The sequence below is a fragment of the Nyctereutes procyonoides genome, unplaced genomic scaffold (genome assembly GCF_905146905.1).
Source record: "Nyctereutes procyonoides isolate TBG_1078 unplaced genomic scaffold, NYPRO_anot_genome, whole genome shotgun sequence".
Lineage (NCBI taxonomy): Eukaryota > Metazoa > Chordata > Mammalia > Carnivora > Canidae > Nyctereutes > Nyctereutes procyonoides.
The window spans coordinates 14,757,437-14,782,194 of record NW_026575051.1 but is presented as its reverse complement, the minus strand read 5'-3'; the positions used below and the strand labels follow the sequence as shown (position 1 = coordinate 14,782,194).

At 39.1% G+C, this 24,758-nt stretch overlaps 1 protein-coding gene across 3 annotated transcripts in view; it reads left to right on the top strand.

Moving 5' to 3' along the window:
• LOC129512503 (24-hydroxycholesterol 7-alpha-hydroxylase) overlaps positions 1–23,726 on the top strand; it is an 89,523-nt gene extending 65,797 nt beyond the window's left edge. For all 3 annotated transcript variants that reach the window (XM_055329782.1, XM_055329783.1, XM_055329784.1), the window contains 4 exons: positions 2,999–3,094; positions 3,930–4,018; positions 19,697–19,784; positions 22,689–23,726. In XM_055329782.1, the coding sequence (XP_055185757.1) occupies positions 2,999–3,094; positions 3,930–4,018; positions 19,697–19,784; positions 22,689–22,760 (345 nt within the window). In that variant the 3' untranslated portion in view covers positions 22,761–23,726. The remainder of the gene's footprint in view (positions 1–2,998; positions 3,095–3,929; positions 4,019–19,696; positions 19,785–22,688) is intronic.
• Positions 23,727–24,758: the final 1,032 nt, after the last annotated feature.

Below are 24,758 nucleotides of genomic sequence, written 5' to 3'. Positions count from 1 at the left end.
CATAAGATTTGAGAGAACAGTTGAACAAAATGTATTAACAACCTTTAAAAATATCCATACCCTGTGTCTTCTAAACATCTATGTTAAAAGATTTTATATGAAAAATCCTTTGTGGAAGAGATGCTTCGTATGGCATTATTTATTATAGGAAAAAAAAAACCCTAGAGAATGATTAAATTATGTATAAACCATATATATATATATATGGTTTAATCTAGCCAGTAAAACATTAAACAGACATTGGAGATAAAACTTCACAATGTATCTATGATATAAAGAAAAAATACTTACACTATAATATTAGATGAACAAAGTAAGGTTCAAAAATTAACTATTCAGCAGGATAAAACTATTTATCAATAGCAACAACACAACAACACACTAAACTGTTAGGTAAAAGTACTTGCTACAGGAAGTCTAGCCAGTTGATGACTGTTCTTTTTAACAGCACTCTGGTTGTTTTCTAGCTTTTTCTGTTTTTCTGAATTTTCTAAAATTTTGATAGCATTTTTTATCATGCAAAAGTATATATGCTTTATTTTTTAAAAAAGATTTTTATTTATTTTCAGAGAGAGAGAGAACACGAGCAGGGAGAGGGGCAGAGACAAAGGGAGAGAGAGAATCTGAAGCCAATTCCAAGCTTAGTGGGCAGCCCGACATGGGGCTCTATCTCAGACCTGATTGTGAACTAAATGGAAATCAAGAGTCAGACACTAACTGACAGAGCCACCCAGGTGTCCCACTCTTTGACTTTTAAGTAGTCTTTTTTTGTAACATAGCCAAGCTCCTGCCCAAGAGCTAGGAGAGAAAATGTATGCCTCGGAGCTCCTCTTGTAGATGTTCAGCCTTTATAGGACTCCTGCTTTTTCTTCAAGATTCTACATTCCTTACATCTACTTTGCTCTCAGCATCATTCTTGAGATACAACAAAGAGTCCTGCCTTCTCTTCCCTCTTCAAGAAAGCCTGTCTCCAGGCTAGCAAATGAAGCTCATGGGGCCTCACAATATCACTGTGAAGTGGGTTGGTCAGGTTCAATTCTGTCCACCTGTGAGATGCAGTTATTGCAACACAGAGAAGTCGTGATTTCCCTTTGATGGTGATCTGTGTTCTGGTCTTAGGACTGTTTTGTCTCCCGTTGGCTCTTTCCCTTCATCTGCTATGTAAACAATGACAAGGACTGTTAGATGGGATGATGATGTCCCTTTGCTCAGAGGGTTCCTTTGACACAACCAGTTCTCACATTCTTTTATGCCATTCATTAGCCTGGCATTTGCTGCTGTGACAGGAACTTCTTTCTGGTCTCCGTGTTGTTCATGTTAATTCTGTTACTGAGATTCCATTTGAAGTCTTTTACTAGCCAGTGTGGTAGACTGTGGCAGCCAGCAGTCTCCAAGTCATAGTCATGGGTCAGCAACCATTAAAGGAGTTTATGCGGTATGGAGGGGAAGGGCAGCAGTTGACCTACCTGGAGCCCTGTCCAGGGCTGTCACCAATCTGCCCCTGCCATCCCCAACACACATCAGGGCCCTCAGCAGCTGATCTCAGAGTCAAGCATGAGCTCTCTAACCTCAGTTCCAGCAGGAGTAGAAGAAACAGGCTTAGAATTTCACTGGTTTTCTCCTACTTTAAAAATTGTAAGAGGCTGCCAGCGAATTCCTCACTCCCTTCCCAGTTTGAGAGCTCTTTCCAGTGCTCTTGGCACTGCAGTTAACAAACCTCAAGCAATATTCAGCCCCCATTGGAGCCAACAGGGATTCACTTTGGTTAAAAAAAAAATGATGACCTGAGGGTGCCTGGGTGGCTCAGTCAGTTAAGTGTCCGACTCTTGATTTGAACTCAGGTCGTGATCTCCTGGTCATAATATCAAACCCTGTGTCAGGCTCCACACTGGGCATGGAGACTGAATAAGATTCTCAGTCTCTCTCCTTATGCCCCTCCCTGACTTCTAATAAAAAAAAAAAATGATGACCCTTTTCCATATGCCACTTCCTACTACCGTAAAGACCTATTTTTAATTGTGAGGTGCTCATATTCAAGATGCAGTAAGGTAAGTGTTGCAAATATCTTAACATTTCAAAATCCTGTAGGGTTAAATAGATATGTGGCTTCCAATGATTGGCATCAGGAGTTACTAATAAAACGTCTCTGTCTCAGTGAAGTTGATAGCTGTCTAGTAGTTATACACTATGGGAGAGCCCTGTGTTCTCTGGTTCCTGAACATAATAATATAAGGGTGATTTTATGACATAGTTTTTAGGTTTTAGAATAATTTACATATCATGAAAACCTATGATAGAATAAATGGGGAAGGATAATGCAGACTCTCATGCTTGAGGAATCTCACTGCTTAACCTCAGTTCCACAGCCACAGCGATCCCAAACACAGAATCAACCAAAGAAACACACAATACTTGCCTTGTCCTATATCCCCCTAACCAGTTGTCTTCATATCTTTCTGCCCTAACAATTGTTTCAGGAGTGAAAAGAGAGAGAGGGAGGGAGGGAGGACCCACTGCTTCTGCCCTGACACTGTCATGAGTGCCCCTAGGAACAGAACACCCACTGCCCCTGTCCTCAGTGCTACTATGGCCAGTGTCCTGTCTCAGAGTTAGATTTTCCTGTTCCACACCTGGGGATCCAGTGTGGCCCCGGAGCATCATCAAAAGCCCTTGCTGCAAACCCCAGTGTTAATCCTCAAAACTGCATCACAGCAGACATATGCTTGTTTCTCAAATTTTCACATTTATCCCATTTATCTAATATTTTTCCCCTGTGTAACCAAATTTATAGGCACTTGTAATAATCATCAGAATTAGAATGTAGTCATTGCCTGCATTGGAAAATAGAAATGATCCTTCCAGGAAAGAATTAGATTTTCTCGCCATTGTTTATGAAACATGTCTTCTCTACAATATAGTTGGAGCATTATTTTTAATGACCCAAACTCTCCTTAAAGCAGATTTCAAAAAATGACTTGAAACTGATTTTCCATCATAGAATTATACTGTTCCTTCCGGTGACTTGTTGATGTTGTCTCCATTTTGGCTGCATAGGAATCCAGAATATTTTCCTGAACCTGAATTGTTCAAACCTGTAAGTTACCTCTTTCAAAATACATTGTCTTTTGATTTTAATATCTTTTATGCCAGGAGTATGAATTCATAGATTAACTGTATCATTAAACAGCCTTATCCTTGGTAATGAGAAACCAAGCTAACTACAAAAGTAAAATGGTTTAACACAAATGAGATCGAGATGTTTTTGGAGTAAGATTCACCAACTTTAAAATAAATGATCTGAAACCAGCAAAGTATGGTAAAGTAAATATGTCTGGTTCTGATAGAAGTCTTATTTTATATTTGTCAGGCAGTTGCTCCTGTTACTGGTTTCCAAGGAGTATAACAAAAGAAAAACAAGGCAAATTAAAACCACTTTGCTGTTTCTTAAAATTGGGTAGTTACAGGGCTGAGCAGACTCTTAAGAGTTCATTTAGTCCATTCTCTGTCTTTAAGTAAAACTTTTTAAAAAAAACGGCATCCAGATGTATCCATTCCACTTCCCAAGTACCCTCCAATAAGCAGAGCTGCCAGTTACTTACTGAATTTATTACCAAGTGCAGTTTTGTGATGGAGCCTGAGACCTTATTATAAATAGCCTTCCTTTTCTGAGGTCAATTCCATGGTTGATTTACATTATCATTTACATTTACCACTTAACAGAATTCTTTTTAAACCTTTTTATTTATTAGTTCGCATTCCAAAAACACAATTGTGTCTGATATTAATAACAGGTTGGAAAAAAATTACCAACAGCCCTGCAACTTTATATGCAAGGATTAGCTGTACAAAGTCATTTTTAGCCTAGAGAAATAAAGTTAAGCTTATTTATATAAGGCTGATTTGGAAAAAAAAATGCTTTCTTCCCACAGGAACGTTGGAAAAAGGCAAATTTAGAGAAGCATGCTTTCTTGGACTGGTTCATGGCATTTGGAAGCGGGAAGTACCAGTGTCCTGGAAGGTCAGTGAGACAGCTGGGCCACATTTATCCTGAAAGTCTAAGAAAGATGATGGCTCAGAGGGGGGAAACTTTGGCTTAATCCCCCTTGTCTTTATTATCAGACTATAGGGAGATCCAAGAGACCACATTTTGTTCGGTTGCCAGTTGTATTGTTCAATGTCTTTGTGGAAAAATCTATAGTGGCTTCTGATGGGAGACCTCATGAGAAAAAAATATTACAATGGCTGCTGTATGATGAGAGCAGGGTTATCAAAAGATTTTTTATAGAATGGATCAGAGTGGGGCATGACTTAGGTGATATCATTATGCTTATATTCCATGTGAGAGACATAGAGTGGTAGGATCTAGCAGATTTGGAAAATAATTAGAAATGGGATCAATCAAAGGGAAGGATTTGTGGAGGACTGTGGCTTGAATCTAGGTGGCTGGCAGAGATAGTGGAGATAGAAAAATCAGGAGCAAGAACAAGTTTGAGGAAAAGATGTTAAGTTTTCCGTTGAAAACTACTTAGTCTGGGATGTGTCGAAATATGTATCATATAACCACAATCTATAAGTTAGTCTGAATGTTGAATAAATGTAGCAATAAATAAAAGTTCCATAGTCTAGTTTTTCTATTGTTTCTGCTTTTAAAAATGTTAACTTTTCTTTTATCTTAAGTAGCCAACCCACGAAACATTGTATCTAAAGACAGACAAAACACAAAATTTTTCAGGAAAATGAATTACTTCATTTGGACAGTGTTATATAGCAAGATAGATCTTTGCACTAGAAATTTAATCCCACAGATCTTTAGTGTAATCCTCAGAGAATTGCACCCATTCTAAATTTGTATACCAAGAACCAATTTATTTTCTCCTCACCAAATACTTAGTGAGTCAGAAAAAAATTGCCTTTAAAGTAGCTGACGATCAAAGTTCATCATGAACACATAGTCTTGTGGCCTTGCAGCTGTCACTCCTTGGAGTTGAGGCCACTGAGGCAGTATGAGATCCCCTCTCATTAGTGAACACAGAAGACTTCGCTGAATCTATTATTAAGTATTCACTGCTGCTATCAGCTGCCAACCAAAAATCAGGATGGAAGAATATTGTTCCTGCTCTGAATAATGGGAATTCTGGAAATGCATTTGGAGGAGGAACCCCTTGCTAGGCACTTCCCCATAGCTGGGAAACCCCTGGGTACAGGCAGGAAGGGACTTCTTCCCAGTAATTCTATTGCTGGAGAAGTCTGAGCTGATGGTTTTGCAGAAAAACAGGAGAAAGCAGCATGAACTACCAAACCTCTTCAGCAATGGTAGCATGCAGAATGAGAAGTTGCCTTACAGTGGACATTCTCCTCTTAAACTATGAATTTCAATGAAAAGGATAGAACAGGGGATTTCCATTGCTGAGTGGGTGTCTCTGAGAGTTGATGATCTCAGCATAAAGGAATGTGCTTGCTATACTGCACCAGGCCCTCCTGCCACTACCCCCAAGCCAACAGCCTTAATTTCCCTTGCTTCCCATCCCTGCAAGAGGATGCCTGGTTGACTGTATCACTGTGGTCATGGATATGGGTTACATTCCAGTGTAAAACAATAGCCCTGATCTTTGGCAAGATACCTCCCTTACAAAAAGCTTGCTTGGATAAGAAGATCGTGTAGTAAGAGTAAGCCTACAACACTGAAAAGTGGAAATGAAGCGTAGTTCCTCAGTAGAAACTGTGATCTCTACTTTTTTGTGTGTGTTTGGGTCCTCTCTATATCCTAGGGCAGTACTAGGCCACAAAGTCATGGACTTGTCTTGAATTACTAATAAAAAATGCACAGCAATAGGAAAATTAGTTCGAACATAGGTCCAGCTGATAGTAGATTAGTAGTAGTAGTAGTAGTAGTAGTAGTAGTAGTAGTAGTATTCAACCTAAAAGATATCTCTGGAGCACCTAATATTAGTATGTTTATTCTTTCATTTAATAAATATTAATTGAGGGGCAGCCCAGGTGGCTCAGCGGTTTAGCTGAGCCCAGGGCCTGATCCTGGAGACCCAGGATGGAGTCCCATGTCAGGCTCCCTGCATGGAGCCTGCTTCTCCCTCTGCCTGTGTCTCTGCCTCTCTCTCTCTCTCTCTCTCTCTCTCTCTCTCATCTCTCATGAACAAATAAATAAACCCTTTAAATAAATAAATATTAATTGAGTGGACACTGTAAGCCAGCATAGGGTTCTAGGAGTTACCTTGGAAAGCAAAATAAAGGATGAAGTCCCTTTCCTCAAGGAGTTTATAGTCTAACTCAAATCGCTTCATGAACCACTGGAGAAATTCAAAGACCCATAACATTCCTAAGAGGCTTATAAAGTGGCTAGGGAGATGAGACATAGCAACATGAAAAACAAGCCCTCCTTAGCAGCATAAGATGACCCATGAGAAATGCCAAATGACATATATACGTAATAACCACTGTAGGAGTTTCGAGGAAGGAGAATAGAAAGGGCTTTATGAACTAGATGGGAATAATCAATAAGCAGCACAGAGGAAAGCACACCTTCCCAAGGGGCTGCGATATCAAAGTTTGAGGGCAGGAAGAAAAGTAAGTACTCACAGGAATGTAATGTAATGCATTGTAGCCTGTATATTGGGGTTTGTGAAGCTCTGCGTACATGTTTCCCCATGTTTGTTTTAAAAATAATATAATCTTAATAAGTGTGTCTTATTCAGTAAAATATCCTTGCAGTACTTTGAGAAGTACTTGTATATTTAGAAACAGCTGATTGCTTTTGAGGAGTGAGCACGCTCAAATACCTATGGATTTCACGAGAAGTTGTGAATGCAATTTACTCTGAGGAATTTGTTACATAAACAAATGCATCCCCTCAACTCCATTTGTTAAGGAGAATTGAGCAAACTGTATTTACTTATATAATTGTTTCCTAACATTTTCACTATGGTGTGCACATGTCCTGGAGGGCGTAAAAAAATGGGTTAGCGGTGAGGCTGGCAAGGGGTGGATGTGGTTAATTTCGAGATGGAGTCAGGCTGCCAGACCCCTTTATTAATTTCTAGCTATGCTGCTCTCTCTTACTGCTTCGCTGAGGAGCAGTGACTCACTGCAAGGAGCCCAGAAACCATTGGCAAAATTCAGTCATTCCTTTCCCAGCCATTTCATTTCGACATTTCATTGTGAGATGAAGACTTAAGTCTGTCAGGATCAGAAGAAGCAATCCAAGACTGACTTTTGATACTTGGGCCAAAGTGCTTTGAAAATAAAACATGTTCATTTCTGAGCAGAAAATTTCAGAGAGGATGGTCTTTTCCTTCTGTTTACACACTGGATCTCCAGGCCCTCTGTGGAGCACAGAATACGGGAACGGGATTTGCACTCTTGGAGAGGAAGAAGGGGCACTCTGGGCTGGGTATCTTTTGCCACTCTCCTCTCTCTTTTTGTTTCTGTTGGACATTGTCTCTCATCCAACTCAGCCACTGCTCTTGAACAAGTTAGATGTCTCCTGTTCAGAAAGAGGGTTTAATTCCTAGGACCGAATTAAAACTATACAGGGTCACCATATTGCCCGTGGGCTACTGTCTCCCCATTCCTTCTCTTCCCTTCCTAATGGCCCGTGCTTTCATCTGGGGACCCATGGGACTCTGATTCCACCCCTAGCTCCATAGCAGTGGAGCACTGTTCCCTAAGCCCATCTGCAAATCCCATCCCTGTCCCCTCCCTCCCTCCTCGTAGTGATTGGTTTCAGTGTAGGCATATGTTTTAAGCAGTGCAATTAACTACCAGGGTTTCTATTGAGACTTCTAGGGCAAAAATAATCATTCCCTGTGGAATGTGAATAAAGAAGCCCTCGGGCCCCCAAACTGATGGTAGCTATTTTGAGACCATAAAAGCAGGCAGTGTTAGGATGAAGTTGGTACCCTAGAGCAGAGCAGTGGAGACAGGCTGGCTTCCTGGGAACATCATTGAGCTGCTGAAGTGATCTCTGCCTGAGGCCAGCACCAGCTCTAGGTTTTTCAGGTACATAAAACAATGCCTTCCCTCCAATACAGAAACCAGCCTGATGTGAGTTTTCTGTCACTTGCCACCAAAAGCATCCTAAGTAATATAATTTCCTCAAAAGTGCAAGTGTTCTTTCAAGGTTTATTGAATTCCATGAGATATTGTGTTAACATGCTCTACCCATATTCACCAATTGCTTGCTAAATAGCTTGTGCTTTGCAGAGGGGCTGAGTTTCATTTCCTCTGGGTGTATCACAAAACCAAGGCAAATGTCACATCTTAAATTTTTTTCTGGAAGATCTGTTATTTAAAATATACCATAAGTTTGTTTCTGTTTGGTGAGTACTTAATCTCACTGAAGTCAGTACTATCTCCTTGCCTTTTTGGTTGAATAGGAAGCTTCAAAAATTGTATCCAGTCTTCTAGCTCATAGGTCATCCATTTGGGAGTTTCACCACCAGGAGGAGTAGCAGTAAGGTCACCACGAGTGACCTGGAGAATGCCCTCCTGCTTTGAGGCAACAGAGAACAATAGCTCAAGTCTGAGGAAGGACAAGGGTTCTCCCATCCTCTCTGTTTTCTTATCTGCTTTCTCACATCCCTTCTCCTTCTACAGAGTTCCCATTCTCTTCTCTTTTCCATAGGCTTTCTTCTTGACCTTCTCCCCCACTATCCTTTATACCTTTCTTCCTTCCCTACTTCATTCTGCACACAACCCCCCATCACCCCGTTATTCAGTGTAAACATCCACCAGTTGATTCTACAGATTATGTCCTTACCGTCATCCCCAGTGCAAAGTCTGGGGCCCTAACCACACTGTTTCATGTGTAGCTGAGCTAGTGTTTATCATTGTCATTTTTGTACTGAAACTAAAAAGTTTGATAAACTGAATCTTTTAACATTTTTTCCCCTTTTCTCCTTGTCAAATTCCTCTAGATCAGTGATTCTTAGAGTATAATCCCCAGATCACCAGTAGTAAACTCACCTGGAAACTTGCAAAAAAAGCAAATTCTTGGGTCCTTCCCCAGACCTACCGAATCAGAAACTAGGAGCGGGGCTCAGTAATCTGTGTTTTAACAAAGCTTCCAGGGGATTCTGATGCAGGCTAACACTTGACAACCACTAGGCTGGAATACTTTGCCTCCTGCCACCAAATTGATTTCATTTTCCTAAAAGAATTCAAAGATGGATGGGGTTGTAAGGAAAGTACTTCCCCTTTAAGTTGGGTAGCCATGCTTCCATGAAGGATGCCTGTGAAAGTATGTCTGTCTGCTGCCTTCTCTGAATTCCAGGGCGAGATCATTCTATTTTCATAAGCCACAGCTGGTAGCAACTAGGAATATACTTCAGAGCCCCTGCTCCTGGCAACCGTGGCAGTTTTCCAGCCCATGCTGGCATCGCCCGCAATGACTTCTAGTAGGAAAAAAAAAAAGCAAGAGATTTTCTTTTCAAAAGCAAGAGAGGGAGGCAGTCTCAAAATCAAGACATTCAATTAAAATCATTCATTTCCCATCATCTTATCATTCCTTTAGTACGCCCTGTTTCTTTTTTGCTGTAGTGCTGTTGTAGACACCTGGTCTTTTAGAGTGACCTTCTCTCTACTCCTCCCTCTCTTTGGCCTTCCATGACCGTTCCCACCTCCTAAACCAGGCCATCATGCCCCACCATAGGTGACATAATAGTTTCCTAATCCTTCTCCCAGGCTCTGTTATCTCTAATCCCTCTTACTCACTTCACACAGATTAATTGTCCTCAAATATAATCATCTTAGACTGTCACTCTCATTAAGACTCTAGTGCCACTGCCCACGGGTCAAGCTCATCAGCCTAGAATGCCAGGCTCTCCATGATCTGACGCTGATTGTACCTTCCTGAAGGTGGGTAAGTGCCCACTCCAGAGGGTCTACTAGCTGTGCCCTAACTACACTGTCCATTTCTTTGCTTGCTCATGCTACCTGCTGGGTGTGGAATGCCCCCAGTCAATATAGTGAACTAAGTAGATTTAGTTAAAGCCCGTTTCCTTCCATCAAGGTCTAGCTTGAGTTTGATCTCCACAAAAGTTATCATCAGTTGCTCCAGATCACAGTTATCTCTCCAGATTCCAAATTTCCATAACCTTTTTGTTTCTACCTTTATCTCATATTTTCTCCCTTTCTGTCTCTCCATGTGCCTTACTAGTGTGAGGTCTGTGAGGTGGAGTCTGTTATGTCAGTCTGTGCTCTTGAGGCCTGTGTAGTGCTCCTTGAACATTTATCTACAAATGCGGAAAATACACAAGTACTAAGTATTTGAGGAATTTTCAACATGTTTATATTTTAATGAGCTTTATTTGTAGATGTGTAATGTTGTCCTTGTAAGTGTAAAAAATAAATCTGTTATAAATAATATGCCTCATTATTTTCACTGTTTTGACATAGGAGCATTAAGAAAACATTCCTAACATGAACATAGCTCAGCTAGCTTCTGTAAAAATACAAATTTATGAAGCCCATTTTCTTTGACGTAAAAACCTTTTAATGTCAGAGGTACGTATATGTTAGTCTCTGATATTTTAGGCATCAAACAAAATTCAATAACATAGTACAGACTTGAAAACACTTTTTTGCGACTGTAGAAAAAAATGACTATTTCCTAAATAATTGAGGTAATTATGCTACAATATTCAAATATTTGGATTTGGAGAAAATATCATTTTAGTACATATTATTTATTATCTGTATTATTAATTCATCTTACCTTTCCTTTAACTAGGATCTCAATCAAAATGTTTAGAACTAATATGAAATATGTTAACTTTATGCTCTTTAAATAACTAATACTAACTTAATAACTAAACTAACTTGAAGATAAAGAAGATAAAAGAAGAAAAATATTAAAGCCTCTCTAATGTACAATCTGAATTGGTCAGAAGCCTCCATTATAATTTTACCTTCCAGGAAGTACAGTTTTATAACTTGAAAGAACATGACAGGGACTCAAGTGTTTTGTTTTTTTTTTTTAAGATTTTATTTATTTATTCATGAGAGACATAGAGAGAGAGGCAGAGACACAGGCAGAGGGAGAAGCAGGCTCCACGCAGGGAGCCCCACGTGGGACTCAATCCAGGGTCTCCAGGATCAGGCCCTGGGCTGAAGGTGGTGCCAAACCGCTGAGCCACTGGGGCTGCCCGGGACTCAAGTTAGTTAAGACAATGCTTTACAGATTGTAAGGGAAGCTTACAAATGGAAAGCTCTTTTAATAAAATGATAAATATTTTTCTAATTATTTCTGATAAAAATGTATATAGTATTTCTAACATGTTTACCCTTAAATAGCTTGTGAACATTGGTCTTGTTTACATTCTCTTCTGCGTGATAGAGGAACCATATATTGAGGGCCTTCTATGTGTAATACTTAAAGAAATGGTATTTTGGGGACTCCTGGGTGGCTCAATGGTTGGGTGTCTGCCTTTGGCTCAGGTCATTGTCCCAGGGTACTGGGATCAAGTCCCACATCAGGCTCCCTGCAGGGAGCCTGCTTCTCCCTCTGTGTTTCTGTCTCTCTGTGTCTTTCAGGAATAAATAAATAAAATCTTAAAAAAAAAAAAGAGAGAAACAGTGTTTTCACACATAGGTAGAATTTTTCAATAAGCACATGATTCACTAGGTCTGCAGCACTTTCAGGATCCAGACCCCACACTGTCATTCAAACCTTCCACAAACCAGGCCACCTGTTCTGCCAGCTTCATCTCTCATCACTTCACCTTCTGGAGGGCAGGGTGTGAAGCCCTCACAGGCTCCTAGATGTTCCAGGGCCCCTTGGGCAACTGTGCCTTGCTATTAGGTTGTCCCTCCATTCTGAGTGCCTTCTTCACTGGAGTGGCTGCCACCCTGCCCACCAAAGTGTTTATTGTCCTCAGGCTGTTGCAGTGCCTCTGCTCTAAGGACTGGACAGGACAGGTGCCAATGGTCCTCTATGCCAGAGGGCCCAGCTCAGAGGAGTGCGCTGGTCTATAGCAAACTAATGTCAGAGAACGGCTAAAGCCAGAGAATTACAAGAAAATAGGATTTGTTTGGATAAAGTGGAACCTAAAAACTGTTTTGTAATTCACAAATGCAGAATTAGCCAGTATTTTTCCAGTGCTGCCAGGTAAGCATTGAATATTGGGAAGTCACTGTTTATTCTACCGACACAAAACATCAGCTGTTATCAGAAAAAATGATCTCATCTAATTTACTTCCAGGAATGGAGCGAAGTACTGAAAAGAATTGGTCATTTTAGTAAGTGGGAACTTTGATGTCTAATTTCACATATTGGTGCTCATTGCCACATTTTCCACTTGATAGGGGCTCGTGCCCTTCATGTAATACTTTGTGGGGCTTTAGAGATCCCAATCTCTTTTTGTTTTTCTACCCCTTTTGCTAGTCCTTCCAAGTTTCCTCTGCTTATCTTTCTTTCTCACCTTCCTGATCTCCAAATTTTGGAGTGTCCCAGAACTGTCTTATAAGATTTCTAGTTTGGGTTGGGTTTTTTTTTGTTGTTGTTGTTTGTTTCTATTTAACTTATTCCCCAAGTGAGCTCTCCTGTGCCATGGTTCTAAATAATCCTCTGAATAATGATGACTGTCTTATATTTCATATGTCTCCAGTCCTGACTGAATCCCTCCTAAACATCAGGCCTATTTACTCAGCCTCCCCTTGGTGTCTGCACTGGATGTCTCCAGGGTACTGGTAAACAGCCAGCTATCCTAATAGGTCTAAAACTGAGCTCCAGAAGACAACTCTTCAACCCGTTCTTCCTTCAGTCCTCCTGAGGTAAATAGCAACAGTATCCTTGAATTTCCTCAAATCAAAAACTCATCCTCAGGTCAAAAGTCATTCTTGACTCTTGTCTTCCAATCTCTAATGCAAATCATCAGCCCATTGTACAGAGTATATCTGGTATCTCACTCTAGCTCGTGACTATTTCTACCATTCTGGTACAAGTCCCCACATTCTATTGTCTGGAAAATTGTAGTGGCTTCCTAATCATTCTTCTGCTTCTATCTACCTCACCTTATGTTTTATTCTCAATGTAGCAGTCAGAATAATTCTTTTGAAAAAGTCACGCTTGCTCAAAACTATCCAATGGCTTCCCATCTCCCAGAATAAAATGTAGTCTTAAGCATGCCCCATGGGCTCTCTCCTTGCCCCGGGGTATTTCTCTAACATCCCTCCCCTCTGGCAATACTTTGTTGCTCCTCTCTGGCAATACTAGCCTCCTCATTGTCCCTCATTCTCCTCCTTCTGGATTTGTGCTCCTTCTACTCCCTCCCCATGAAATTCTGTACCCAGATATTCATATGATGCCTTCTCCTCCTCCATTCCAGCATCTACTGAAATGTCATTTCCTTAGAGAGATGCTCCTCACCTAAAATATTGTAGCCCATGCCGTCACTCCCTTTCCCCTTATCTTATTTATTAGTTTCATACTTATTCACATTATTCAAGTATTCACATACTTGACACATACATTCCTTATTTATTTATTTGCTGCCTACTTACTATCTCTCTGCTAGAATTTAAACATTTTGATGAAGCCTGAGTGGTATTTTTGGTTACTCTTGTAACTTCAGCACTTAAAAGAGCATAAAGCACATAAAGACAGTAAACATCAAATGGATAAATTAATGGAGATCTCATTTGATTATAAGAACTCTTAATATGTAACCTAAGTGACAATTCACTGTTCCCATAAATGTTACTCTCTTCTGAGAGAAGGGGAAGGGCATGTAACTTAGATCCACACCCTAGTTGTCCTTTCCAAATTTGACCCTTAGTATTCTGTGATGTTTGCCATGGTCCCAGCTCCTCATGGAAGATCAAGTGCTGTTTCTTTCATGCTACCTCCAGCAGAAAGAGGAAAATGAGGCTCTTCACACTTCCTGATATTTTATTATCTCTTTATTCTTCACAGCACTGTCACACAGGACCACTTAAGTGCATCACTCATGACTGAATTTTTTCTTAATTATACAGGACTGGGCCCCTGGGTGGCTCAGTCAGTTAAGTATCTGCCTTCAGCTTAGGTTATGATCTCAGGGTCCTGGAATCAAGTCCTGTATCAGGCTCCTTACTCAGCGGGGAGTCTGCTTCTCCCTCTGCTCTTGCTTGTGTTCTTTCTCTCTCTCTCTCAAATAAATAAAATCTTAAAAAAAAATAATTATACAGGTTTGACTCTGGACCATTGCAACAAAACAATTATCATGATAAAGTGAGTCAAATGAAATTTTTGGTTTCCCAATACACATAAAACTTATGTTAATGCTACAGTGTGGTCCATTAAGTATACAATGGCATAATGTCTAAAAAATGCACACACCTGACTTTAAAAATATTTTATTGCTTAAAAAAATGCTAACTATAAACTAAGCTGAACTTTGAGTGAGTAGTAACCACTGATCACAGATCACCATTAACGACTATAATAATAATGAAAACGTTTGAAATATTGTGAAAATTACCAAAATGTGACTGAGAGCCACAAAATGAGCAAATGCTGCTGGAAAAATGGCACTGATAGACTTGCTCAATGCAGGGTTGCCACAAACCTTCAATCTGTAAAAGAGGCAGTATCAGTGAAATACAATAAAATGAGAAATGCCTGTGATATAGTCAGGGGAATATAAAAATTATACACAAGGCATTTGGGTGGTTCAATCAGTTTAGTGTCCAACTTGTGATTTTGACTTAAGTCATGATCTCATGGTTCGTGAAATTGAGCTCCCAGTTGGGCTCTGTGCTCAGTGGGGAGTCTCCTTGAGATTCTCTCCCTCTGTGCCCCCCTCACTCATGCTCTCTTCCTCTTGTGCTCTCAAATAAAGAAATAAATCTTTTTAAAAATTGTACATAAAATATTTCTTTTACTGGGTGTCTGAATGGCTCAGTCTGTTAAGTGTCTGACTCTTGATTTCCCCTGTTCCTACTCTTGACTCCTGTACACAGGGCTGGGTTTGTCCATTATAGAATGACTCAGATGGTGCTCTCAGGATTGTGGGATGGGGCCCCAAGTTGGTCACCACAGAGTCTGCTGGAGATTTTCCCTCTCACTCTGCCCCTCCCACCTGTGCTCTCTCTCTCTCTCAAATAAATGGATAAAATATTTTTAAAAATATATTTCTTTTATCATAGTCCAGGAGAAAAGCACTTCATAGGAAGTCCCCTGTTCCTTTCACTCCTGTACACAGGTCTGTGCTTGTCTGTTGCAAAATAGCCACAGAACATTCACCCTCCTTTTCATTTCATCCTTTCCCCAAAGACTTGATTTCACTCCAAGATCCATCACATTCCTCCACTAATGCATTTCTTTTTTTTTTTTAATTTATTTATTCAGAGAGAGAGAGAGAGAGAGACTGAGAGGCAGAGACACAGGCAGAGGGAGAAGAGGGCTCCATGCAGGGAGCCTGACGCGGGACTTGATCCTGGGTCTCCAGGATCAGACCCCTGGCTGCAGGCGGCGCTAAACCGCTGCGCCACCGGGGGTGCCCCACTAATGCATTTCTTTTTTTTTTTTTTTTTTAGAATTTTATTTATTTATTTTTGAGAGACACAGAGAGGAAGAGGCAGAGACACAGGCAGAGGGAGAAGCAGGCTCCATGCAGGGAGCCCAACGTGGGACTCGATCCCGGGTCTCCAGGATCACGCCCTGGGCCAAAGGTGGCGCTAGACTGCTGAGCCACCCAGGCTGCCCCCCCCCCTTTTTTTTTACATTGGTGGCTTTCAACATGACTATCCACTATTGTCCTTGGGACTTGAGTTTCTCAAAATAGTCCTTCATGGGCATGGCATACCATCACTCCCTAAGATATGTTCAAATATTTATTCTTCAAATTCTCTACTAAATAATGGACTGCCATTTCAACATCTTTCTCTCTTTCACATAGCTCCCAAAGGCAATCATCATTTTTTCCTACAAGACAGTATGCTCTAAATCTATGAAGAGGAAATTAAATATTTACCCAAAAATGATCAAAGCTGGTCTCTCATGATAGAGTTAGTGTATTATTATAAACAACAACTTTTTTTCTTTCAAATCTTCAAAGATATTGTTCCCTTTTCTGGCTTTTATGATTTCTGATGAGAAGTCTGTGATCATTTAAATTCATTCATTCATTCATTCCTATATTGTGTCTTTTTTTTCCTCCCCTCTGGCTGCTGCTTTTAAGTTTTTTTCTTTGTCATTTTTTTTTTTTTTTAACAATTTGATTATGATTTCCCTTGGAGTAGTTTTCTTTATGTTTCTTTTGCTTTGGGTTCATTTTGCTTCTTAGCTCTGTAAATTCATAGTTTTAACAAACTGAAAATGTTTCTGCTGTTATTTATTCAAATACTTTTTTCTGCCCACCTATCTGCATCTCCAAGTTACATGTGTGTTAGACTCCTTGATATTATTTTATAGGTTACTTATACTCTGCTTATTTACTTTTTCAGTCTTTTTAATCTATGCACTTCATTTTGGATATTTTCCATTGTGCTATTAAGTTCCACAGTCTTTTCTTTTGCAGTGTTTTATCTTCTTTTAATCCCATCTAGTGTGTTTTCATTTAAGATACTGTATTTTTCATTGCTAGAAGTTTGGTTTGATTTTTTTAATCTTCCATTTCTCTGTTCATTGTGCTTCTACCTTTTTCAACATGTCGATTATGTCTACAGTATTTGCCATTTCAGGGTCTATTTCTTTTGAATGTTTTTTCTCTTATTTATGTGTCATATTTACCCATTTCTTCTAGGCATGGCCATTTTTGAAAGAATTCAAAGCATATATTTTAACTGTCATGGATACTAAATTTTATGGTATTTCTTTAGGTTTAGGCTTTACTGTGGCATGCAGTTAGTTGCTCAGAAAAACAAGCTTTCAAGACTTGTTAAGCTCTGTTAAGGTAAAGCAGGAGTGACATATAATTTAAGATAAGATAATACCACTTATAAGGCAATAGCCTTTTAAAGACTCAATTCTATTGTCTATGTGTTACAAGATCCTTCCACTCTTGCATGTGGGAACATAGGCTTCCATATCTTGTGGGAGCCCTGAGCATTATTCAGCTTATTGCTTCTTAGCTTTCTTTTTCATCTTTCATCTCCACCTAAGTAGTTTCCTCTTACATATGCTGAGATCAGTACTCAGACAAATACCCAAGGAGATCCCCATGTGTGAAACTCCCTCCTCTCTTTTATTCTTTCCTGCAAATTCTAGTCTCTTTAGCTTGCCTGAACTTTGATTTCTGTCTTTTTAATTCAGTGAGGTTATCGGGTCATTATGGGCTTGCACTGTGATCTGGAACTGCCATGGACAATGAGCTGGAGATTTCAGAGCTCATCTCATTTATTTCTTTTCTCTTGGAAATTTCCATCCTACCCTGTAAATCTTATTCAGTTTTTGAGTTATTTAGGGCAGGCTGTAGCCAGAAGTGAAGTTCTATTTTGTTAGAAGTCTGACAAAAATTTAGTTGTGAGAAATTCTACACCTGCACACAAATTAGCAAAATTTCTTTTTCTTGGAATTGCTCTTTGATTCGAATCAGTAAATATTGTGTGTATTCTACTTCATAGACATTGGTAGTCTCTTAGAATATATTGTTTTTTACACTTATAAGTAAGTCGAGTTAAATTTGCATCATAAATATTTCTGAAGAAGTGATATGCTATCCAAGTGGGTTTTAACAATACCTGGAGTACTCCAGATTTCATTTGAAGTAAAATATAAGCAAGATGTTTCAAGATACTTGTAGGAAACAAATGTAATTATCTGAGATGAATATAAAATCATTCATATTCACTCACTCAATAAATATTGAGACTTCAAAGATGAATGGAACAATGGTTCCTACTGTTTGTGAATACTGTAGTTTATAAGGGGAGACAGAGAGGCAAACAATTAACTGTAATATGGTAGGATATAGTCAGCTTGTCTGGTAGGGACATTGATAAAAGAATGTGTAAAGTGCCACAGAAACATAGAGCAATAAACCTGGAAAGGGCAAGAAATTGAATCTGTCTTATGGAAGGCATCTCTTTCAATCATGTATTCATTAATTCATGCATTCATTGAGGTAACATGATTAGGCACCAATAGTGTGCTCTGCACTGATAGGTCCCAACAATACAACTCCTCCTTTAGGAGAGAAATGGTTAATAAGCAATTGGAATTCAGTGTGATAGCTGTGTTATGGCTGAGATGTGCACAGGGGACCATAGAAGTGGAGAGGAGGGGAAGCTCAGTATGGAAGCAAGTGATCAGAGAATATTTCCAAAGGAGACTGAACCTCAGGCGGAGAAAGAGCTTGCAACAGAGAGCATCCCCATTCAGGAAATGTTAGGTATACAGGGTGGATAGAGCAAGGGTTTCAAAGAGGAGTCAGTGGGGAGGAAGCAGGGGAGATAGATAGGGGACATAGCTTCAAAGGTTGTCTGTGCCATTTGGAAGAAAATCGGGAGCAGTGACAGACTGTGTGTGTGTGTGTGTGTGTGTGTGTGTGTGTGTAAAATGACAAATAGTGATAGATTTATGTTTTAAAAAGTTCACTCTAGTGGTAGAGTGAAGGATAAAATGGGGTGAAGTGAAACTGGAAACAGAAAGATTAATCTGGAAGTTGAGCTAATTTAGCAATCCAGGGGACCAATCGTGAAAAACCATATGAGGCAGTAGTGGAGGGTCTAGAAATAAGACAAGGAGAGGGTTGGGGAAGTATTTAGATGACAAAAAAAAAAAAGGACTCTGCCTAATTGGATAAAGAAAGTGAAGAAGAGGATTGAGTCTATGATGCCTTCCAATTTTCTGACCTGTTGGACTAATTGTATATATTAAGAGCTATGACACCTAAAAGGCATTGTCAACCCTGAGGAGAGCTCAAAACAACCCACTGAGGTGCAAAAAAAAAAAAAAAATAGCAGAATTCCATTTATATTCTTTTCAATATTTTTAGTTTCTATTTGTATGTGTCTTACAAAGTAAGTAGTAAACTAATACAGTAGTATGTGTATATACTTTATAAGTAACTGAATATCAATATATTGTAGAGTGTGCTCAAATATTTCATTATAAGGGTATATGATCAAAAAGTTTGGAGACATCTGAGTGAAGGATCAATCACAAAAGGAATAATAAATTTGGTAGTTAGGGGAGTTTGAGAGGCCTACAGAACATTTAGGCAGTAATTTCTAATGGGAGGTAAGGGTCTAGATCAGACAAGGGTATCCAGTAGAACTTTCTGTGATCATGCAAAATGTTCTAAAGATGTACTGTCCAGTATGGGGACCAGTAGCCACATATGGCTGTTGAGCAGTTGAAATATGGCCAGTGCAACTGAGCAACTGAAATTTTTCATTTTGTTTAATTTTAATTTATTTAAGTTTAAATAGCCGCATGTAGCTAATGGCTACCATGATGAGCAGCACTGGTCTAAAACTTTGAAGAGAAGCCTGGGCTCTCATTTACTGAGTGCTTCCCCTGGCTAAGCATTTTACATACATTTTTAAGCAATTTAATCATTCCAGCACCCTCTGGAGTAGACAGCATTATCAAAAGAAAAGAGTAAGTTCTTCCTTACTCTATCCTTTTAATGGTAAAAGAACAGATTGTGAAGAAGAGCATACTTGCTCTGAAATGTGTACTTGCTTAGATATTCTCTATTGGTAGATATTTATGCAGCTTTTACAACCAAGTGACAATTTTGTGTTTTTCTTTCAGGTGGTTTGCTCTGTTAGAGATTCAAATATGTATTATTTTAATACTTTATAAATATGACTGTAGTCTTCTGGATCCATTACCAAAACAGGTAAGTGTTTTCAGAATTTCACATATCATGGTTTTCAAATTTGGTATAAATTCTACATTGAAAATGTATCAAATTTGGTATAAATTCTACATTAAAAATGGTTTTATACATTTTATACATTTATACGTTAAAAATGTATCAAATTTGGTATAAATTCTACATTAAAAATGGTTTTAATTACTAGAGATAAACTGCTAATTTCCTCACTTAAGTTTGATCTTAACAGGTGTCTTACATGCCACCAGACTCAGAAGATACCCCTTAATTCCCTTACTTCTGGGTCTGAAATGTATGCCATTTAACCACAAAACCAGCATCAAATAGCAGTGTTCCCACCACTTACAGTGTTAAGGAGGACCTCCATGAATTTGCCAATTTTGACCGTGTTCCCTGTGCTAAATAGACATGGCCTTGATGTTAGGCTTGTTTCCCTAGAGAGGTATGTCTGTGGGTTAAAAACAGAACCATCAGTTGTGAAGGCAAGTCATAGCCCTTGATCCATTTGGGAAGCAATGACATTGAAGAAAACAGGCAGTGAGCAACAGTAAAGACAGCAAACAAAAATGAAAAGACTGTGACCTTATTCCTACCTCTGACCATTGAATATCCTAATCGGTTTTTTTTAAAGATTTATTTATTTATTTATTCATGATAGATGTAGAGAGAGAAAGAGAGAGGCAGAGACACAGTAGGACGGAGAAGCAGGCTCCACACCAGGAGCCCGACGCGGGACTCGATCCTGGGACTCTAGGATTGTGCCCTGGGCCAAAGGCAGGCACCAAACCGCTGAGCCACCCAGGGATCCCCCCTAATCATTTAACTCCTCTGTGTTTCTATAGGTCTGTCCTCCTAGACGAGTGGCTTTCAAACTGGTACAAACATCAGAATGTCCTGGAGGGTGGAGGGCTTTTTAAAACACACAACACTGGGCCCCACTCTTAGAGTTCCTGATCTCGGACATCTAGGGAGGGGCTCAGTAATTTGCATTTTAACCAGTTCCCAGTACTGCTGATGCTATTGGTCCAGATGACACACTTTAAGGACCACTGTCCTAGGAAAAAAAGAGGAAGTCCAATTTAATTTCAAATGTTTGGAAGTCATTTTGAAGACTCTGGGTAAAATATGCTGTTTCAACTGAGGGTGAAGCTCAGAAATTAAGCATTGCAATTTCAAGGCTGTTCACAAAGCATGTTGTGCTTTGATTTACTCTTGATATAATAAGGCTAATGTATGGAGGGATAAATAAAACTCTTGGGTGACATTTCAATAGAAATTATGTAAGTGCCTAAGTGACACAGACAATATTATATTACTCATAAATATGCACATTTCAGCACTTTCCCCTGATTTCTTTTGCACTTCTATTTTGAGTAAACTAACTACCAGTGATGAAGAGCCCTCAAAATCCTACCATGAAAGGAAAATCAAAAAACCTTTCACAAAGATTCTCAACAAGTGTAGTTTTATTATCAAAAGGAACATCAGAGTTGGAATATTCCCACAAAATACCAGTTCCTGGCTCACCAAGTTAGATGTCACAATTTTGCCCAGGACTGATTCCCCATCCAAATATTTGCCCATCACTGAGAGGACTCAGGAATGTCTTATCAGATTAGAAGGATGGTATTTGTTGAAAGCATGTAACACCTAACCCAAACGATCAGTAATCTTGACCTTCCTCAGGCAAGATTTTGCCCAGTATTTTCTTCTAGCTAAGAATTCTATTAGTTATATTTATTATACTATTCTACACACATCCTACCTATTTCTGTTTTGACACTACTAAGAACATTTTTAAAGAAATACTATATCCAATAAAAGGAAAAAAAAGAAATTTTATCTCAGTCTGTAAAAAGTACGTCTGAGTAAGGTCTCATGGTCTCAAAGGGAATTTCATTTCATAATTCTTATGCTAAACAGATGAATTAAAATTATGTAATTATTAAATTTGTTAATAACTTGTAAAATGAGGTGATCAAAAAATGCAGGAAATGGCCTTCGAATTACTAGGCTCTTATAAGAGATGGGAGGGTATAGGTAGTCAGATCATGTTCTGAACACTCTTTTGTCAAGCATGGGGGCATCTCTGGGCTTAGAAATCAGCTTCCCCAAAGAAATATACTTGTCATAGTAGCAAAAATCAAATGCTAGAATCCCCAGTTTTAATTTTGCAGAAGCCCCTTGTTTTATTTGATCTCACGGGTGCTTAGGAAATTAATTTTAACTCTTGTTAAGAACCAAATAATAAGCAAATACTATAAAGCTTTACAAGATACATGACCAGGCAGCAATGTTCAGATGCTGGCAATGAGGGCTATTCATTTTGAGCATTTATGGACCAACTTCAATTCTCTTGCAAAAGCATGTACAAATTTGCTAATACAGTGGAGTTTTGCTTATTTGGCTGGTTGGTTTTGTTCTGTCTTGGCTTTTGGGGGCTCATGAATCCTTAGATAATCTCATGAAACCTATGGATCCCTTTCTAGAAAAGAACACAACTTTTCATGCCCACAAATCTGTGGTTGCAATTTGAAGGAATCCATGGCAACTCTGCAACTCATTCTATCAACTCCCCTAGGAATCTCCTTGTTAAGAAGCCCATTTTGTGCCTTGTTGCGCTCAAACTTGACAATAGACTGATGATTTAAATCGGACTGATGCCTTTTCCTTACTCTTGATCTTCCCCCAACCCTCAAGGCTGATAGAACAGCTTTGCATATGTTCTGTTCCTCGAATGGAAGGCTAAAATTGATGCTTGACATTATCAGACACATCAAACACTTCGAGTCTTTTAAACCTAGACTCTGTACTTTTAGAGGTAATTACACTTGAGTAAACCTTTGGTCTAAAACTGTTGGCTTATGTCTCTTAACATCTATATTTCTTCTGCATTTCCGCTTTTAGAGTTTTCTTCATTTGGTGGGTGTCCAACAGCCAGAAGGACAATGCCGAATTGAATTTAAACAAAGAAAATGACATCTGTTGGGCCTAAAGAGGGCCAGAGCCTTCTGGAAGACTGATTGTCCCTGTCCACCAACCTGGCAGCATCTAGACCTGAGCTGTACTAAAACATGCTGTTTAACTTTGTTTTAGGATTTAGTTCAAGAGAATGTCTAAATGGTAGATGTGTTTGGTACTTTAAGAGTAGACCAAGAATCTGACATCACTCTCACTGATAGGAGACGTGAATATATGGTTTATAGAAAATGTTTAAATGATTTTAAAAAGATGCATTTCTTAAGGAGTTGTAATTTGGCTTCATGCATAAGTGTATTAAAACTTTAAATAGAAATAATGCCACTTGAATGAAAATCATGGTAAACTGTGAAGGCAACACACTTAAATTTCTATTTTGGAAAAGCCTTAAAATCTTAGACTCTAAGAAAATATTAGTAATTTTTGGATATTTTAAAAATTTCTTAATGTGATTCTCAATTGGTAACTGGAATTCTTAAGCTTTCTTAAATAACTTGTTATGGTAAACATGACTAGTGCTGAAACAATGAATAAAATGATAGCTTTCTAAGACCTGTGCAGATAGAGAGCATGTCTTACACTCATTCTGTGCTGAACTACGCCTAGGACACCTTCTGTATCAGGTTTATTCAGGAAAGGTATGCTGATTGATATGTTGATTTGTATTTTAATGAAGGTGAAAGCACTCTTTTGATTCAAGGTGTTAATAATTATAGGGTAAGAGGTAATATTTTTGTGTGTAGAAACACAAAGTTACGTCAAGGCAAACAACAGCATTTAAGTTTCTTACTTAGGACTTCTGTCTGAATATTTACTTTGAAATCCTAAAAAGAAATCCTGTCATGCCCCGGGGGGAAACATACGACATTAGTAACAGAGTGATCAGTGATGTCATGATTTGTCCTCTAATATTCAGTAGAATGCTGCTTGCCTCTTTTATTTCACAATAAATAAGCTTTGTGTGCATGTTGTCCTCTGGATTATTTGCTCCCCTGTGCTAGAATTATCCTGTGGAGATGATAATGATTGCTTAGTCATCTATTTCCTACCAATGAGCAGATGACTCCCTAGGAGAAAATTAAGTACTCTGGAGTACATTAACTCTTTCAGACTAATACAACAATTCTGAAGCTCAGCTACCAGCTTGTAGCTCAGCTTAGCAGGTTTGAGGTCTAGAAACTGGAGAGGATGAAGAAAGCAGTTAGAAGTCCACGGCAGATCTGTGCCTTGCAGACCATAACCTAGCAGGGTCTGCTAAATATGGCGGGTATTTTCTTAGGGCAGATATGTCTTCCCGAACAGCTGAGGCCCACAATGAAACACTGTACTGGCCTATAATATGCCCTTTAGCTGAATTTACAGCTACACAAGGCTAGTGTTTATCTCCATATTCTTGCTTGGTAAAGATAAATGTTAGCTGACAAGTTTATGCACTTTAAAAAAATGCAGACAAAGCAGATCCACTGGCCTTTGATAAAATTGGTAAAAATAAAATAATGGTAAAAGAAATATACTTGGAGATACCATATCTCTTTATTTCCCTAGCCTGGCATTTTATATATCTAAATCACTGCTCTGTTCAGGGTAATGAGTTCAAAGTGGCTGGCTCCCCCCTTTAGCAATGGCATATTAAGAACTCAGTATTGCCCTCTTCTGCTAGGTCAGGCATTCAGCTGTGTCAGTGGCTGTGGCAACTTTAGCGATAGCTTCCATCTTGTCAGCCATTGTCGAAATTTGTTCCTTTCAGTCCTCTATCAACCAACCAAACCTTTTGCCATTGCCCAAGTATCTATGTATATTCTTACCTCAGACTATTTCTCTCTCCACACAAAGTACATGGCCAAATATACTGCTCAAAACTCTGCCCAGTAGGAGAACTTCCTCTTACCACTGAAGTTCTTGAACTTGGCTGTTCTCTTGAACAGTTCTCTTGAACACAGCTGAGTAGAGTAGAATTCAGCTTGTTCCATTGTATTAAGCCAACCAATATGTCATCCA